General features: G+C 45.9%; 2 protein-coding genes across 4 annotated transcripts in view; both read right to left on the bottom strand.

Moving 5' to 3' along the window:
• The window catches only part of LOC130204867 (SEC14-like protein 2), a 16,473-nt gene extending 15,064 nt beyond the window's left edge, over positions 1 to 1,409 (bottom strand). For all 3 annotated transcript variants that reach the window (XM_056431830.1, XM_056431831.1, XM_056431832.1), the window contains exon 1: positions 1,301 to 1,409. In XM_056431830.1, coding sequence (XP_056287805.1) covers positions 1,301 to 1,354 — 54 coding nt within the window. In that variant the 5' untranslated portion in view covers positions 1,355 to 1,409. The remainder of the gene's footprint in view (positions 1 to 1,300) is intronic.
• Positions 1,410 to 6,409: 5,000 nt separating this feature from the next.
• zfyve16 (zinc finger, FYVE domain containing 16) overlaps positions 6,410 to 20,529 on the bottom strand; it is a 29,081-nt gene continuing 14,961 nt past the window's right edge. Inside the window, exons 11-12 of the mRNA XM_056431930.1 lie at positions 18,986 to 19,222; positions 6,410 to 8,085 (exon numbers count right to left, since the gene is read on the bottom strand). Of these exons, the coding sequence (XP_056287905.1) occupies positions 7,860 to 8,085; positions 18,986 to 19,222 (463 nt within the window). The 3' untranslated portion in view covers positions 6,410 to 7,859. The remainder of the gene's footprint in view (positions 8,086 to 18,985; positions 19,223 to 20,529) is intronic.

Raw genomic sequence — 20,529 nt, 5'->3', positions numbered from 1 at the left:
TATGTTAATTAATGAGCGTATTTATGCTAAACTAAGCTAGCCAGCTGCTTTACATTAACAGAGTTATTATAAAATCTTATAATTTAAATAGCGGACGGTGAAAACGTATATAATATCAACATTTCTTTTAAGAGTATTTAATTAAAATGATAGGCGACTATTTAACCCTCCTGATGCCTTCGGGTCAATTTGACCCGATTCAATGTTTCACCCTCCTGTTACCTTCATATTTACTGACATATTTTACCCTTTGGGTTCAATTTGACCCCAGCAATTAAAACCTCCAGAAAATTATTAGAATTAATATTGTTTTCCAAGTTTAAGTGTGAAGTACTTTATGTTTGTTTGTTGACTACCGAAAGAACACTGACATTAAACATTGAATCGGGGCAAATTGACCCGAAGGCATCAGGAGGGTTAAATAATTTATTTAAAGTAATTTTTCTACCAATTGACCGACAATTAATTTAGAAAATAGCTGATATTAGTTTTTATTAAGTATTATTGTGACACATTATCCACAACAAATAACTTGTGTTATTGCTTTAATTAATTATTTATTATTTTCTGGGTGCACAAACAAATAGTACTGTAATGTAGGATTCTATAGGAATACTTTAGTAATATTGATTAATGACTTACTTCAGTAAATATATTAACTAAATGTGCTGAAAAGTTTAAATTTGTTACACAAAATAATTGTTCAAAGTGTTTTGACAAATTTCCCCTTGGGGATTAATAAAGTATCTATCTATCTATGTTATATTATTTATATATAATCTATAATATTGCATATATTTTTTTGCTGCTGGTCTGAAGCTTTAAAGAAAGTTCAATTTACATACAAAAGAAAAAAAGAAAACATTCATTAAAAAGCAATCAATAGTTAATAATCTATTTTTGGGGGGAATATTTACTAATTTAAACTCTTTTTGGATCTTGAACATAAGAACAACCCTTAAAACACATTGTATTTTGTATATAATCCTATTGTATGTTTTTCTATGTATAAACTTAATAAATAGGATAAAACTCACAAAATCTCATCCTGAAATGTAGTAATGTAAGAAGCACAATGAAATGGAAATACTCAAGTAAAGTACAAGTACATCAAAGTGTGTAAATGTACAACAGGTAACAGTAATGTCATAACCACACAGCATCGTTACTGTGATGTGAAACCACAACAAAAGAAACCTGGAGACAAACACTGACGTCACGGATCATCATCACAGCTGATCACAGCTGATCAATACATATGGTGGGATCAATACTGATTAAATATATGTTATCGGTTTACCTCAGTGAGTATTTCGGCCTGTTTGGGGCTCAGGTCTCCAACTCGCCCGCTCATCCTGCTGTGAATGAAGCCGACTGGAGGGAAAGGCAGGTGGAACCTCCAGAATTAGCCACGCCCCAGGCCACGCCCCCTGGACACGCCCCCATGCTCGTGGACTCGCGCCCTGTCGCTGGAGCTCTTTATTTGCACACAGGCTGTTTTTTGGAAGCTCATTTCTTTCAGTGAAATAAAATAAAAAAAGATAATAAAAATAAAAAAATCTAAAAATAAGTCTTACTACTCAATATAATTAAAACCTTTTTTTAAATGAATGACAAAGGAAAAAAACATTTGAAGAAAAATAAAGTAGTAATGTAGAAAATATTTTACATATTTAATTATATTTCAAGTTCTTAAATATACTTAAAGTAACCAAAGTAAAAGTACTCACTATACAGAATGATATATATACACTACCGTTCAAAAGTTTGGGATCACCTAGACAATTTCGTGTTTTCCATGAAAACTCACACTTTTATTTATCAAATGAGTTGCAAAATGTATAGAAAATATAGTCAAGACATTGACAAAGTTAGAAATAATGATTTGTATTTGAAGTATTAATTTTTTTCTTCAAACTTTGCTCTCGTCAAAGAATGCTCCTTTTGCAGCAATGACAGCATTGCAGACCTTTGGCATTCTAGCTGTTAATTTGTTGAGGTAATCTGTTGAAATGTCACCCCACGCTTCCTGAAGCACCTCCACAAGTTGGATTGGCTTGATGGGCACTTCTTGCGGACCATACGGTCAAGCTGCTCCCACAACAGCTCAATGGTTGAGATCTGGTGACTCACTCCATTACAGACAGCAAGCTGCCTGCTTCTTCCCTCAATAGTTCTTGCACAATGTGGAGGTGTGCTTTGGGTCATTGTCCTGTTGGAGGAGGACATTGGCTCCAATCAAGCGCTGCCCACAGGGTATGGCATGGCGTTGCCAAATGGAGTGATAGCCTTCCTTATTTAAAATCCCTTTTACCTGGTACAAATCTCCCACTTTCCCAGCACCAAAGCAGCCCCAGACCATCACATGACCTCCACCATGCTTGACAGATGGTGTCAGGCACTCTTCCAGCATCTTTTCACCTGTTCTGCGTCTCACAAATGTTCTTCTGTGTGATCCAAACACCTCAAACTTGGATTCATCTGTCCAGAACACCTTTTTCCAATCTTCCTGTCCAATGCCTGTGTTCTTTTGCCCATACCAATCTTTTCTTTTCATTGGCCAGTCTCAGATATGGCTTTTTCTTTGCCACTCTGCCTAGAAGGCCAGCATCCCGGAGTCGCCTCTTCACTGTCGACGTTGACACTGGCGTTTTGCGGGTACCATTTAAAGAAGCTGCCAGTTGAGGACCTGTGAGGCGTCTATTTCTCAAACGAGAGACTCTAATGTACTTGTCTTCTTGCTGAGTTGTGCACCGGGGCCTCCCACTTCTCTTTCTGCTCTGGTTAGAGCCCGTTTGTGCTGTTCTCTGAAGGGAGTAGTACACACCGCTGGAGGACATTTTCAGTTTCTTTGCAATTTCTCGCATGGAATAGCCTTCATTTCTAAGAACAAGAATAGACTGGCGAGTTTCACATGAAACTTCTTTTTTTCTGGCCATTTTGAGAGTCTTATCAAACCCACAAATGTGATGCTCCAGATCAGGGGTCCCCAAACTTTTTCCTAAGAGGGCCACATAACGTTTGCCTTGCCTGCTGGAGGGCCAGCCGGGGGGGGGGGGGGGGGCGGGGAATCTGCTCACCTGTGCGGTGAAGAGAACTCCTCTACCTCCCTCCCAGGCGAGCTAAATACATTCTTTGCTCGGTTCGACGTGAACGGCAGCCCGCCGAAGGCAGCGCTGCCCGAGGAGACCAGCCTGCTGATCATCTCAGAGGCTGACGTGCGCAGAGCCTTCAAGCGGGTGGACATCCGGAAGGCGGCAGGTCCCGACCACATCCCGGGGCGCGCCCTCAGAGCATGTGCAGACCAGTTGGCAGGAGTCTTCGCAGACATCTTCAACCTCTCCCTGTCCCAGGCTGTTGTTCCTGAGAGCTTCAAGATGTCCACCATTGTGCCTGTCCCCAAACACCCCAAGGTAACCTGCCTGAATGACTGGAGACCCGTAGCCCTCACCTCGATTGTCAGTAAATGCTTGAGAGGTTGGTCAAGGACTTCATTTGTTCCATGTTGCCTGCCACGCTGGACCCATGGCAATTTGCATATCGTCAAAACAGATCCACCGACGACGCAATTGCCATGGCACTTCACACCGCCCTTTCCCACCTGGACGGAGGAACTGTTGTGTGCGAATGCTGGTTGTGGACTACAGCTCAGCGTTCAACACTATTGTTCCCGCCAAGCTCGACACCAAGCTCAGAGGTCTAGGCCTGCACTCTACCATGTGCAGCTGGATACTGGACTTCCTGTCGGGCCGCCGCCAGGTGGTGAGGATGGGCGGTACCACCTCAGAGCCGCTGACCCTCAACACGGGAGCCCCTCAGGATGCGTGTTGAGCCCTCTCCTCTACTCCCTGTACACCCACGACTGCACGGCCATGCACAGCTCCAACGTCATCATCAAGTTTGCTGACGACACAACAGTGTTGGGGCTGATCACCGGCACGACGAGACAGCCTACAGGGAGGAGGTTGGATCACTGGTACAGTGGTGCCAGGAGAACAGCCTCGTCCTCAACGTCAAGAAGACCAAGGAGCTGATCGTGGACTACAGGAAGCGGAGAGGAGAGCACACCCCCATCTCCATAGACGGAGTTGCAGTAGAGAGAGTCAGCAGCTTCAAGTTCCTCGGCGTGCACATCTCCGAGGACCTCACATGGACCACGCACACCACTCACGTGGTGAAAAGGGCCCAACAACGCCTGTATTTCCTTAGGCGACTGAGGAAATTCAACATGGCCCCCCGCATCCTCAGAACATTCTACACCAGCACCATCGAGAGTGTTCTGACAGGTTGCATCACCGTCTGGTACGGGAACTGCACCGCCCTGGAGCGTAGGGCACTACAGAGGGTGGTGCGGTCGGCAGAGTACATCGTTGGAGGTGTGCTTGCGTCCATCCTAGTCATACACACCAACCGGTGCGTGGCCAGGTCTACACGGATGATGAAAGACAACAACCACCCGGCCACAAACTGTTCACCCTTCTACCGTCAGGCAGGCGATACCGCAGTATCAAGTGTCGCACAAACAGACTGAGGGACAGCTTCTTCAGTCAGGCCATCAGGCTGCTGAACAAGGACTGAGACCCTCATTAACACTATACACCAGAACATATTCTGTGAATATCTATGGCCATGGTGTATATTTTATTACATTGTTTATATATATATATATTGTATATATATATTGTATGTATATACATATATATATATATATTGTCTCAAAAAAGTGTATATTTTATTACATTGTTTTATATATATATATTGTCATGATGTATATTCTATTACATTGTTTTATATATATATTGTTAATACTTTCTTCTTTTTGTGTGTGGATATTGTATAGTTTATTCTCATTCTTATTCTTTTTTTAGTCTGCTACTGCTGTCGGGTGTTTTGCACATAAGAATTTCACAAACCGATTATACTTGTATAAAAGGGGATGTGACAATAAAAACTTGAAACTTGAAACTTGAAACTATTGTGTGGTTGTTGCGTTGCGAACAAACATCGCTAAACATGTTTCAAAGTGGAAATATCCGCTCAAGGGAACCAGTTGTTTCAGATCCCTTCGACCAAACTGTTCCCATGAATACATAAGAAATGTGATTTAATGGATCAATATATAAATTACTTGACTTGAAACTAATATCTGGTGGCGCAGCGCACAGACTGCGCGTCTTTGAGTGCAGACTCCTTTAGCGTGAAAGGGATCGAAACCAGGTCGGGCGATCTTTTTATTTTTTCGAAAATGTATTTCTTCATCCGTGGCTGTGATGCACTGCTCACTTATACAATCGTAGCCTAATCGCCGAAATGGATATGAAAGGTGGCTTAAAGATCTCCAGCAATATGTTTGTGAATGTGTGACGTATCTGGTGAGCGAGACAGAGCCCCGCTGCAGATGTTAAGAGAACACAACGCACGCGCAGGGAAACCAGTAGGTCTGAAAACCAGTAGGGGTGTAACACCGGCATATGTGTTTCATGGCAGAGGAGATCTGCCGCCGTAGGTGGAAAAGTCAGAGACACGTATCAAAGAGAGAAGAAGAGAGAGAGCAGCGAGAAGCGCAGTGGGAGAGCAGCTCAGTCCACTAAAAAGTGGAAGTACTCTGCGGTCGCGACGCGTCTGGTCTGAACACACTTTTTTTTCGACGCGCGTCGAGACTGCTGCGTCCGGTGTGAACACATTCAAGCTAACCTAATTTCCCAAACGCTGTGGACATCTGAACGCTGATTGGCCGAGACATGTCCCATCAAAGATGTTCTATTGCGAAGAGCACCACTCACTGCGCATTTTCTCCACGTCTCAATCACTGCAATCTCAACGGCAGCGGGCCAGGTGAAAAAAATAATAAATCGGAACGCGTCTCTGGTATTGTTCAGGGGGCCGGTCCAAATGGGGAGGCGGGCCGGATCCGGCCCGCGGGCCGTAGTTTGGGGACCACTGCTCCAGATAATCAACGAGCTCAAAGGAAGGCCAGTTTTATAGCTTCTCTCATCAGCATAACTGTTTTCAGCTGTGCTAACATAATTGCACAAGGGTTTTCTAATCATCCATTAGTCTTCTAAGGCGATTAGCAAACACAATGTACCATTAGAACACTGGAGTGATGATGAAATGGGCCTCTATACACCTCTGGAGATATTTCATTAGAAACCAGACGTTTCACCTAGAAGAGTCATTTACCACATTAACAATGTATAGAGGGTATTTCTGATTGATTTAATGTTATCTTCATTGAAAAAAACAAAGCTTTCCTTTGAAAAATAAGGACATTTCTAAGTGATCCCAAACTTTTGAACGGTAGTGTATATATATATATATATATATGTGTGTATTTTACTGCTAAATAAAAAGATAAAAAGACATTTAAGACAAATATTTCTGAGATGAAAAATTATCACAAACAAAGTGCCATAAACTCATTTTATTCTTTAAATACTCGAGTTCCTCTCGACCGTCGGGACCCAGATACCAGACTCCCCAAACAAACGCTGCTCAGGAATAAACATACGATTTACAGAGAAAGAAAACGTTGACAGTCTAAACGTGTTCCGACCCTTTGGAGGACATGTGGTCGACCTCCAGGAACGTTTCGCCGGATCGACGAACGCAGGAAACGTGATAAATTATTCTGCTTCCAAAAGTTTAAATAATGAAAGAAACGAGAACACCCAGACGTCCTGCAGCGGGGACACCCCTGAAGGCCACACGCACAGCTGCTGAGTCACGAGGACGCCCCACGTTGAGGGGGGGGGGGGGTGTATGCGTGTGTGTGTCAGTGTGTATGTCGGTGTGTGTCGGTGTGTGTGTGTCTGGCTGTGTGTCTGTCGGTGTGTGTGTGTGTCTGTCTGTCTGTGTGTGTGTCTGTCTGTGTGTGTGTGTGTCGGTGTGTGTGTGTGTAGAGGAGGGGGTTGAACTCCAGGCTCTATGTCCTGTAGTCCACTTCCTGTAGTCCACATCCTGTAGTCCACTTCCTGTAGTCCACGTCCTGTAGTCCACGTCCTGCCGACATTGCCTACCTAAGTAAATGTTCTCGTGAGTCTCAGACGGTCGATGAGCAACGAGACCGAAGATCATCAAAACCTGTCAAATACATTTTGACGTAAAATAAAATCCTTGGTTTGAAGCTAGTATGCAACGTCAGCGATGCAAGAGGACAGGAAACAAAGGTCAGACAGGAAACAAACGGCAGACAGGAAGCAGACGGCAGACAGGAAGCTGAACGACAGACAGGAAGCGGCAGACAGGAAGCGGCAGAGCGACACTCGAAATGAAGCCGAGCTCCTGACTCTCGCCACGTTCGCAGAGCACGTCGTCTAGCGGGAACTCAAGATGGCCGGCGTCGCGTCAGAAGCTTCTTTTCTTTACACGACATTCTGACTTTGTGGCGACTCGGCGAAGTCGAAAAGGAGACGAGTTGAAGAGAAAAGACAAACGTCAGAAAACATTTACACCGAACACTGAAGACTGCAGCCGGGAAAGAGACTTTAATATATTCAATAGATATCATCAATAAGCCCTTAAAATATAATAAATACATCCAAATGAGAGACGGGGGGGAACTTCAGAGCCTGGAGGAAGAGGAAGAAGAGGAAGAAGAGAGAGGGTTTGGTTGTATTTGGTTGTAATCCTGGTTTAGTGTAAAGCAGCTTTGGTGAGTGCAAAAAACAAAAAAAACAACTGACACTCCGAGAGTCAGTTCACACCCCAAGCCTCAGAGTGGGGACGCCGCCGCCGCTAGCCACCGTCGCTAGCCGCCGCCGCTAGCCGCCGCCGCTAGCCGCCGCTTTGTCCAACTGTGCAAATAAATGAGCGGCGGCGTGCGGCCCCAGAAAGCGTCCACGTTGGCGTTCGTGCCGCTAGATGGCGTGCGTGATGTAGAGGAGGAACTCCATGTCTATGGCGGTCTGCGGCACGCTGGCTCCGCCCCCGTGGATGACGGGGATCAGGGCGCCGTCCAGCTCGTTCATGTAGCGCTGAGGGAGGAGGCGGCCTCCGGAGCCGGCCTGGTACTCCACCTGAGAGCAGAGACAGGAAGTCCTCAACAGACAGGAAGTCCCCAACAGACAGGAAGTCCCCAACAGACGTGGTTAAAGCACTCGACTTCTGTCTCTACGTTTGTGTCAAAAGGTAATAAAGTAATAAAAGTTAAATCTGCTGTTTACCGTCGCATTGAAAATGCAGAAGTTAATGTTTTGATCGCCGTGTATTTATTTATTTATTTGTATGCGTGTTATTCGCAGAACTCAAAAAGTATTGAACCGAATCGCATGAAATTTGGTGGGATGCTTGGTTATTATCCGGGGACCATTTGATTAGATTTTGGGATCAATCGGGTCAAAGGTCAAGGTCATGGAAAGGTCAAAATCTTTTTTTTACCTTAGCACGATACATTTTTGTCCAATTGGCAACTAATGCCAACATGTTTGTAACGGATCCCCGTATATCAATCGGCGTGAGACTTTACTGCTGGTGAACTTCTTTATTTCTTTTCTTCCGTTGTATAATGATGAACCAAAACTCTTGAATTAGAACCTCCTTGTCACCACCGTAAGAGCGTTAGCCTCATACGGGTCCATTAAAACTATCAAACTTTAAATAAAATGCGCATCCGTCCGTAACATTTAGCCGTACCGTCAAGTTTGTATATTAACACAAAATAAAGGTGCGCTTCCTTTTAACATTTCAAAATAAGTCAAATTTAGCTCAAAGCGGAAGTAGATTAAAACATATACAAAATCATGAAAACAATACAATATAAAAAGGCATACATCAAAACCAATAAAGCAGATACAAAATAAGGCAATCAACACAAAACAATAAACCTTAAGGGGTTATTTACATTCCCACCAAATTACAGTGTTTTACAAAATGGAAACCTAAAACACAAAATTTCCACTTACAGCATTACCCTCCAAATGTATAGGCTATACCACACAGTAAACCATATTACATTTCTTAAATGCTTAGTAATTAACAACTAATTTCTGGACAGGGCGCTCCAAAGCGGGCCTGCTGGTGCGCTCTCCTTTGTGGTTCCGTTCTTTCCCTCCAAACAAGATTTTAACCAGTCTCACAAGTCCATCTTTGCCTTGAATGACTTCTGAGACTGTCCCAAGTCTCCCTTTGCTTCGTGGTAGTGTCCTCAGCATCCGGTACTATACCACCAACCTGAGGTTTCTTTTAGTGCTATCACAGGTCAACTGACACGCCTAGAAACCACATCACAGAGTCAACTGACACGCCTAGAACCATCACAGGTCAACGGACACAACTAGAACTACATCACAGGTCAACTGACACAATTAGAACTACATCACAGGTCAACTGACACGACCCATCTAGGAACCACATCTGCAGGGTCAACGGACGCTAGAACCCATCACAGGTCCAGCTGGCACAACTAGAACCCGTCCGGGTCAATGACCCATCTGAACCATCACCCAGGTCAACTGACCCGTCTAGTAAACCACATCACAGGTCAGCAGCAGCTGGAACCACATCACAGGTCAACACGACTAGGAACCACATCACAGGTCAACTGGCTAGCCTAGAACCACATCACAGGTCAACTGACACACCTAGAACCACATCACAGGTCAACTGACACGCCTAGAACCACATCACAGGTCAACTGACACGCCTAGAACCACATCACAGGTCAACTGACACAACTAGAACCACATCACAGGTCAACTGACACAACTAGAACCACATCACAGGTCAACTGACCCATCTAGAACCACATCACAGGTCAACTGACAACTAGAACCACATCACAGGTCAACTGACACGACTAGAACCACATCACAGGTCAACTGACACAACTAGAACCACATCACAGGTCAACTGACACAACTAGAACCACATCACAGGTCAACTGACCCATCTAGAACCACATCACAGGTCAACTGACCCGTCTAGAACCACATCACAGGTCAACTGACACACCTAGAACCACATCACAGGTCAACTGACACAACTAGAACCATCACAGGTCGAACCACATCACAGGTCAACTGACAACTAGAACCACATCACAGGTCAACTGACAACTAGAACCACATCACAAGTCAACTGACACAACTAGAACCACATCACAAGTCAACTGACAACTAGAACCACATCACACGTCAACTGACAACTAGAACCACATCACAGGTCAAGTGACCCATCTAGAACCACATCACAGGTCAACTGACACGCCTAGAACCACATCACAGGTCAACTGACACAACTAGAACCACATCACAGGTCAACTGACCCGTCTAGAACCACATCACAGGTCAACTGACACACCTAGAACCACATCACAGGTCAACTGACACAACTAGAACCACATCACAGGTCAACTGACAACTATAACCACATCACAGGTCAACTGACACGCCTAGAACCACATCACAGGTCAACTGACACATCACGTGGCACCTGGAACCACATCACAGGTCAACTGACACGCCTAGAACCACATCACAGGTCAACTGACCGCCTAGAACCACATCACAGGTCAACTGACTAGAACCACATCACAGGTCAACTGACAACTGAACCACATCACAGGTCAACTGACACTAGAACCACATCACAGGTCAACTGACAACTAGAACCACATCACAGGTCAACTGACACGCTAGAACCACATCACAGGTCAACTGACAGAACCCACATCACAGGTCAACTGACAACTAGAACCACATCACAGGTCAACTGACACGCCTAGAACCACATCACAGGTCAACTGACACGCTAGAACCACATCACAGGTCAACTGGCACGCCTAGAACCACATCACAGGTCAACTGACACGCCTAGAACCACATCACAGGTCAACTGACACGCCTAGAACCACATCACAGGTCAACTGACCGCCTAGAACCACATCACAGGTCAACTGGCCGCCTAGAACCACATCACAGGTCAACTGACAATAGAACCACATCACAGGTCAGCTGACACGCCTAGAACCACATCACAGGTCAACTGACGCCTAGAACCACATCACAGGTCAACTGACACGTCTAGAACCACATCACAGGTCAACTGACCGACTAGAACCACATCACAGGTCAACTGACAGCTAGAACCACATCACAGGTCAACTGACACCTAGAACCACATCACAGGTCAACTGACACGCTTAGAACCACATCACAGGTCAACTGACACGCCTAGAACCACATCACAGGTCAACTGACACCTAGAACCACATCACAGGTCAACTGGCACGCCTAGAACCACATCACAGGTCAACTGACACCTAGAACCACATCACAGGTCAACTGAACACATCACAGGTCAACTGGCCATCTAGAACCACATCACAGGTCAACTGACACAACTAGAACCACATCACAGGTCAACTGACAACTGAACCACATCACAGGTCAACTGACACACATCACAGGTCAACTGACACAACTAGAACCACATCACAGGTCAACTGACAACTAGAACCACATCACAGGTCAACTGACCCGTCTAGAACCACATCACAGGTCAACTGACACAACTAGAACCACATCACAGGTCAACTGACAACTAGAACCACATCACAGGTCAACTGACAACTAGAACCACATCACAGGTCAACTGACCCATCTAGAACCACATCACAGGTCAACTGACCCGTCTAGAACCACATCACAGGTCAACTGACACAACTAGAACCACATCACAGGTCAACTGACACAACTAGAACCACATCACAGGTCAACTGACCCATCTAGAACCACATCACAGGTCAACTGACAACTAGAACCACATCACAGGTCAACTGACACAACTAGAACCACATCACAGGTCAACTGACACAACTAGAACCACATCACAGGTCAACTGACAACTAGAACCACATCACAGGTCAACTGACAGCCTAGAACCACATCACAGGTCAACTGACCCATCTAGAACCACATCACAGGTCAACTGACCCGTCTAGAACCACATCACAGGTCAACTGACACACCTAGAACCACATCACAGGTCAACTGACACAACTAGAACCACATCACAGGTCAACTGACAACTAGAACCACAACACAAGTCAACTGACAACTAGAACCACATCACACGTCAACTGACACCTAGAACCACATCACAGGTCAACTGACCTAGAACCACATCACAGGTCAACTGACACAACTAGAACCACATCACAGGTCAACTGACACCTAGAACCACATCACAGGTCAACTGACCGCCTAGAACCACATCACAGGTCAACTGACACCTAGAACCACATCACAGGTCAACTGACACGCCTAGAACCACATCACAGGTCAGCTGACACCTAGAACCACATCACAGGTCAACTGACAACTAGAACCACATCACAGGTCAACTGGCACGCCTAGAACCACATCACAGGTCAACTGACACAGAACCACATCACAGGTCAACTGACACATAGAACCACATCACAGGTCAGCTGACACGCCTAGAACCACATCACAGGTCAACTGACACAACTAGAACCACATCACAGGTCAACTGACAACTAGAACCACATCACAGGTCAACTGACACAACTAGAACCACATCACAGGTCAACTGACACAACTAGAACCACATCACAGGTCAACTGACACAACTAGAACCACATCACAGGTCAACTGACCCATCTAGAACCACATCACAGGTCAACTGCGCTAGAACCACATCACAGGTCAACTGACCCATCTAGAACCACATCACAGGTCAACTGACCCGTCTAGAACCACATCACAGGTCAACTGACACACCTAGAACCACATCACAGGTCAACTGACCCATCTAGAACCACATCACAGGTCAACTGACAACTAGAACCACACTGACACTGGGAACCACATCACAGGTCAACTGACAACTAGAACCACATCACAGGTCAACTGACACGCCTAGAACCACATCACAGGTCAACTGACACAACTAGAACCACATCACAGGTCAACTGACCCGTCTAGAACCACATCACAGGTCAACTGACACAACTAGAACCACATCACAGGTCAACTGACCCGTCTAGAACCACATCACAGGTCAACTGACACACCTAGAACCACATCACAGGTCAACTGACACAACTAGAACCACATCACAGGTCAACTGACAACTATAACCACATCACAGGTCAACTGACATGCCTAGAACCACATCACAGGTCAACTGACACACCTAGAACCACATCACAGGTCAACTGACACGCCTAGAACCACATCACAGGTCAACTGACACGCCTAGAACCACATCACAGGTCAACTGACACGCCTAGAACCACATCACAGGTCAACTGACACGCCTAGAACCACATCACAGGTCAACTGACGCCTAGAACCACATCACAGGTCAACTGACACCTAGAACCACATCACAGGTCAACTGACACGCCTAGAACCACATCACAGGTCAACTGACACGCCTAGAACCACATCACAGGTCAACTGACCCGACCAGAACCACATCACAGGTCAACTGACAACTAGAACCACATCACAGGTCAACTGACACGCATAGAACCACATCACAGGTCAACTGACACAACTAGAACCACATCACAAGTCAACTGACAACTAGAACCACATCACAGGTCAACTGACACGCATAGAACCACATCACAGGTCAACTGACACGACTAGAACCACATCACAAGTCAACTGACACGCCTAGAACCACATCACAGGTCAACTGACACGACTAGAACCACATCACAGGTCAACTGACATGCCTAGAACCACATCACAGGTCAACTGACACACCTAGAACCACATCACAGGTCAACTGACACGCCTAGAACCACATCACAGGTCAACTGACACGCCTAGAACCACATCACAGGTCAACTGACACAACTAGAACCACATCACAGGTCAACTGACAACTAGAACCACATCACAGGTCAACTGACACGCCTAGAACCACATCACAGGTCAACTGACACAACTAGAACCACATCACAGGTCAACTGACACGACTAGAACCACATCACAGGTCAACTGACACGCCTAGAACCACATCACAGGTCAACTGACACGCCTAGAACCACATCACAGGTCAACTGACACGCCTAGAACCACATCACAGGTCAACTGACCCGACCAGAACCACATCACAGGTCAACTGACAACTAGAACCACATCACAGGTCAACTGACACGCATAGAACCACATCACAGGTCAACTGACACAACTAGAACCACATCACAGGTCAACTGACACTAGAACCACATCACAGGTCAACTGACACGCCTAGAACCACATCACAGGTCAACTGACACGCCTAGAACCACATCACAGGTCAACTGACACGCCTAGAACCACATCACAGGTCAACTGACAACTAGAACCACATCACAGGTCAACTGACAACTAGAACCACATCACAGGTCAACTGACAACTAGAACCACATCACAGGTCAACTGACCCGTCTAGAACCACATCACAGGTCAACTGACAACTAGAACCACATCACAGGTCAACTGACACGACTAGAACCACATCACAAGTCAACTGACACGCCTAGAACCACATCACAGGTCAACTGACAACTAGAACCACATCACAGGTCAACTGACACACATAGAACCACATCACAGGTCAACTGACACGCTAGAACCACATCACAGGTCAACTGACACGCCTAGAACCACATCACAGGTCAACTGACACCCTAGAACCACATCACAGGTCAACTGACACCTAGAACCACATCACAGGTCAACTGGCACGCCTAGAACCACATCACAGGTCAACTGACACGCTAGAACCACATCACAGGTCAACTGACAACTAGAACCACATCACAGGTCAACTGACACTAGAACCACATCACAGGTCAACTGACGCCTAGAACCACATCACAGGTCAACTGACACCTAGAACCACATCACAGGTCAACTGACACGCCTAGAACCACATCACAGGTCAACTGACACGCCTAGAACCACATCACAGGTCAACTGACACTAGAACCACATCACAGGTCAACTGACACACCTAGAACCACATCACAGGTCAACTGACACCTAGAACCACATCACAGGTCAACTGACACGCCTAGAACCACATCACAGGTCAACTGACACGCCTAGAACCACATCACAGGTCAACTGACCTAGAACCACATCACAGGTCAACTGACAACTAGAACCACATCACAGGTCAACTGACACGACTAGAACCACATCACAGGTCAACTGACACAACTAGAACCACATCACAAGTCAACTGACAACTAGAACCACATCACACGTCAACTGACAACTAGAACCACATCACAGGTCAAGTGACCCCTCTAGAACCACATCACAGGTCAACTGGCACGCCTAGAACCACATCACAGGTCAACTGACAGCTAGAACCACATCACAGGTCAACTGACACCTAGAACCACATCACAGGTCAACTGACACGCCTAGAACCACATCACAGGTCAACTGACCCGACCAGAACCACATCACAGGTCAACTGACACGCCTAGAACCACATCACAGGTCAACTGACACGCCTAGAACCACATCACAGGTCAACTGACACAACTAGAACCACATCACAGGTCAACTGACCCATCTAGAACCACATCACAGGTCAACTGACCCGTCTAGAACCACATCACAGGTCAACTGACCCGTCTAGAACCACATCACAGGTCAACTGACAACTAGAACCACATCACAGGTCAACTGACCCGTCTAGAACCACATCACAGGTCAACTGACACACATCACAGGTCAACTGACACAACTAGAACCACATCACAGGTCAACTGACAACTAGAACCACATCACAGGTCAACTGACAACTAGAACCACATCACAAGTCAACTGACACAACTAGAACCACATCACAAGTCAACTGACAACTAGAACCACATCACACGTCAACTGACAACTAGAACCACATCACAGGTCAACTGACAACTAGAACCACATCACAAGTCAACTGACACAACTAGAACCACATCACAAGTCAACTGACAACTAGAACCACATCACAGGTCAACTGACACACTAGAACCACATCACAGGTCAACTGACAACTAGAACCACATCACAGGTCAACTGACAACTAGAACCACATCACAGGTCAACTGACACAACTAGAACCACATCACAGGTCAACTGACAACTATAACCACATCACAGGTCAACTGACCCATCTAGAACCACATCACAGGTCAACTGACCTGGCCTAGAACCACATCACAGGTCAACTGACACACCTAGAACCACATCACAGGTCAACTGACACACCTAGAACCACATCACAGGTCAACTGACACGCCTAGAACCACATCACAGGTCAACTGACACGCCTAGAACCACATCACAGGTCAACTGACACACCTAGAACCACATCACAGGTCAACTGACCCATCTAGAACCACATCACAGGTCAACTGACAACTAGAACCACATCACAGGTCAACTGACACAACTAGAACCACATCACAGGTCAACTGACACACATCACAGGTCAACTGACACAACTAGAACCACATCACAGGTCAACTGACAACTAGAACCACATCACAGGTCAACTGACAACTAGAACCACATCACACGTCAACTGACAACTAGAACCACATCACAGGTCAAGTGACCCATCTAGAACCACATCACAGGTCAACTGACCCGACCAGAACCACATCACAGGTCAACTGACAACTAGAACCACATCACAGGTCAACTGACCCGTCTAGAACCACATCACAGGTCAACTGACACACCTAGAACCACATCACAGGTCAACTGACACAACTAGAACCACATCACAGGTCAACTGACAACTATAACCACATCACAGGTCAACTGACATGCCTAGAACCACATCACAGGTCAACTGACACACCTAGAACCACATCACAGGTCAACTGACACGCCTAGAACCACATCACAGGTCAACTGACACACCTTGAACCACATCACAGGTCAACTGACATGCCTAGAACCACATCACAGGTCAACTGACACGCCTAGAACCACATCACAGGTCAACTGACACGCCTAGAACCACATCACAGGTCAACTGACACACCTAGAACCACATCACAGGTCAACTGACACGCCTAGAACCACATCACAGGTCAACTGACACGCCTAGAACCACATCACAGGTCAACTGACACGCCTAGAACCACATCACAGGTCAACTGACCCGACCAGAACCACATCACAGGTCAACTGACAACTAGAACCACATCACAGGTCAACTGACAACTAGAACCACATCACAGGTCAACTGACAACTAGAACCACATCACAAGTCAACTGACAACTAGAACCACATCACAGGTCAACTGACACGACTAGAACCACATCACAAGTCAACTGACACGCCTAGAACCACATCACAGGTCAACTGACACGCCTAGAACCACATCACAGGTCAACTGACACGACTAGAACCACATCACAGGTCAACTGACATGACTAGAACCACATCACAGGTCAACTGACACACCTAGAACCACATCACAGGTCAACTGACACGCCTAGAACCACATCACAGGTCAACTGACACGCCTAGAACCACATCACAGGTCAACTGACACGCCTAGAACCACATCACAGGTCAACTGACACGCCTAGAACCACATCACAGGTCAACTGACACGCATAGAACCACATCACAGGTCAACTGACACACCTAGAACCACATCACAGGTCAACTGACATGCCTAGAACCACATCACAGGTCAACTGACACACCTAGAACCACATCACAGGGTCAACTGACACGACTAGAACCACATCACACGTCAACTGACACGCCTAGAACCACATCACAGGTCAACTGACACGCCTAGAACCACATCACAGGTCAACTGACCCGACCAGAACCACATCACAGGTCAACTGACAACTAGAACCACATCACAGGTCAACTGACACGCATAGAACCACATCACAGGTCAACTGACACAACTAGAACCACATCACAGGTCAACTGACAACTATAACCACATCACAGGTCAACTGACACACCTAGAACCACATCGCAGGTCAACTGACACGCCTAGAACCACATCACAGGTCAACTGACACGCCTAGAACCACATCACAGGTCAACTGACACGCCTAGAACCACATCACAGGTCAACTGACCCGACCAGAACCACATCACAGGTCAACTGACAACTAGAACCACATCACAGGTCAACTGACACGCATAGAACCACATCACAGGTCAACTGACACAACTAGAACCACATCACAAGTCAACTGACAACTAGAACCACATCACAGGTCAACTGACACGCATAGAACCACATCACAGGTCAACTGACTAGAACCACATCACAAGTCAACTGACACGCCTAGAACCACATCACAGGTCAACTGACATGACTAGAACCACATCACAGGTCAACTGACATGCCTAGAACCACATCACAGGTCAACTGACACACCTAGAACCACATCACAGGTCAACTGACACACCTAGAACCACATCACAGGTCAACTGACAACTATAACCACATCACAGGTCAGCTGACACGCCTAGAACCACATCACAGGTCAACTGACGCCTAGAACCACATCACAGGTCACCTGACTCGCATAGAACCCCATCTCAGCTCAACTGACACACCTAGAACCACATCACAGGTCAACTGACACACCTAGAACCACATCACAGGGTCAACTGACACGACTAGAACCACATCACACGTCAACTGACACGCCTAGAACCACATCACAGGTCAACTGACACGCCTAGAACCACATCACAGGTCAACTGACCCGACCAGAACCACATCACAGGTCAACTGACAACTAGAACCACATCACAGGTCAACTGACACACATAGAACCACATCACAGGTCAACTGACACAACTAGAACCACATCACAGGTCAACTGACACAACTAGAACCACATCACAAGTCAACTGACAACTAGAACCACATCACAGGTCAACTGACACGACTAGAACCACATCACAGGTCAACTGACACAACTAGAACCACATCACAGGTCAACTGACAGCAGCACAGACGCACCCCGTGTTGACGGGCGAGCTCAGGTCCACCCAGTCGCGCTGACGCTGTTCCTCAAGGCGCAGGATAATGATGGAAGTCTGTTCCCTCAAGGCGCCGCGCAGAGCCTCCATGGTGTCGGGGGGGATTTGAACCATCAGCCCGTCTGAGGACAGCCTCCAGTTAGGGGCGGAGCCAAAAGAAACACACACACAGCTGGTCCGTAGTACGCTGGACTTGGCGATAAGTACTACGATGTTCCTTCAGGGCCCCGTTGAACACCACGAAGCTGGCCCCGGTCACTGCAACACACACACAGTGTAGTACATAAAGTACTACATGTTCCTCTGAGTGTTGTACAGTATAAAGTACTACATGTACCTCTGAGTGTAGTACAGTATAAAGTACTACATGTTCCTCTGGTGTAGTACAGTATAAAGTACTACATGTTCCTCTGGTGTAGTACAGTATAAAGTACTACATGTTCCTCTGAGTGTAGTACAGTCTAAAGTACTACATGTTCCTCTGAGTGTAGTACAGTCTAAAGTACTACATGTTCCTCTGAGTGTTGTACAGTCTAAAGTACTACATGTTCCTCTGAGTGTAGTACAGTCTAAAGTACTACATGTTCCTCTGAGTGTAGTACAGTATAAAGTACTACATGTACCTCTGAGTGTAGTACAGTCTAAAGTACTACATGTTCCTCTGAGTGTAGTACAGTCTAAAGTACTACATGTTCCTCTGAGTGTAGTACAGTCTAAAGTACTACATGTTCCTCTGAGTGTAGTACAGTCTAAAGTACTACATGTACCTCTGAGTGTAGTACAGTCTAAAGTACTACATGTTCCTCTGAGTGTTGTACAGTATAAAGTACTACATGTACCTCTGAGTGTAGTACAGTATAAAGTACTACATGTTCCTCTGAGTGTTGTACAGTATAAAGTACTACATGTTCCTCTGAGTGTAGTACAGTATAAAGTACTACATGTTCCTCTGAGTGTAGTACAGTCTAAAGTACTACATGTTCCTCTGAGTGTAGTACAGTCTAAAGTACTACATGTTCCTCTGAGTGTAGTACAGTCTAAAGTACTACATGTTCCTCTGAGTGTAGTACAGTCTAAAGTACTACATGTACCTCTGAGTGTAGTACAGTATAAAGTACTACATGTTCCTCTGAGTGTAGTACAGTCTAAAGTACTACATGTACCTCTGAGTGTAGTACAGTCTAAAGTACTACATGTACCTCTGAGTGTAGTACAGTCTAAAGTACTACATGTACCTCTGAGTGTAGTACAGTCTAAAGTACTACATGTACCTCTGAGGTGAGTACTACATGTACCTCTGAGTGTAGTACAGTATAAAGTACTACATGTTCCTCTGAGTGTAGTACAGTCTAAAGTACTACATGTTCCTCTGAGTGTAGTACAGTCTAAAGTACTACATGTACCTCTGAGTGTAGTACAGTATAAAGTACTACATGTACCTCTAGGTGTAGTACAGTATAAAGTACTACATGTACCTCTGAGTGTAGTACAGTATAAAGTACTACATGTACCTCTGAGTGTAGT

This window comes from Pseudoliparis swirei, chromosome 15, assembly GCF_029220125.1.
Source record: "Pseudoliparis swirei isolate HS2019 ecotype Mariana Trench chromosome 15, NWPU_hadal_v1, whole genome shotgun sequence".
Classification (NCBI taxonomy): domain Eukaryota; kingdom Metazoa; phylum Chordata; class Actinopteri; order Perciformes; family Liparidae; genus Pseudoliparis; species Pseudoliparis swirei.
The sequence above is the reverse complement of the archived record's forward strand: the minus strand, read 5'-3'. Positions and strand labels throughout refer to the sequence as shown.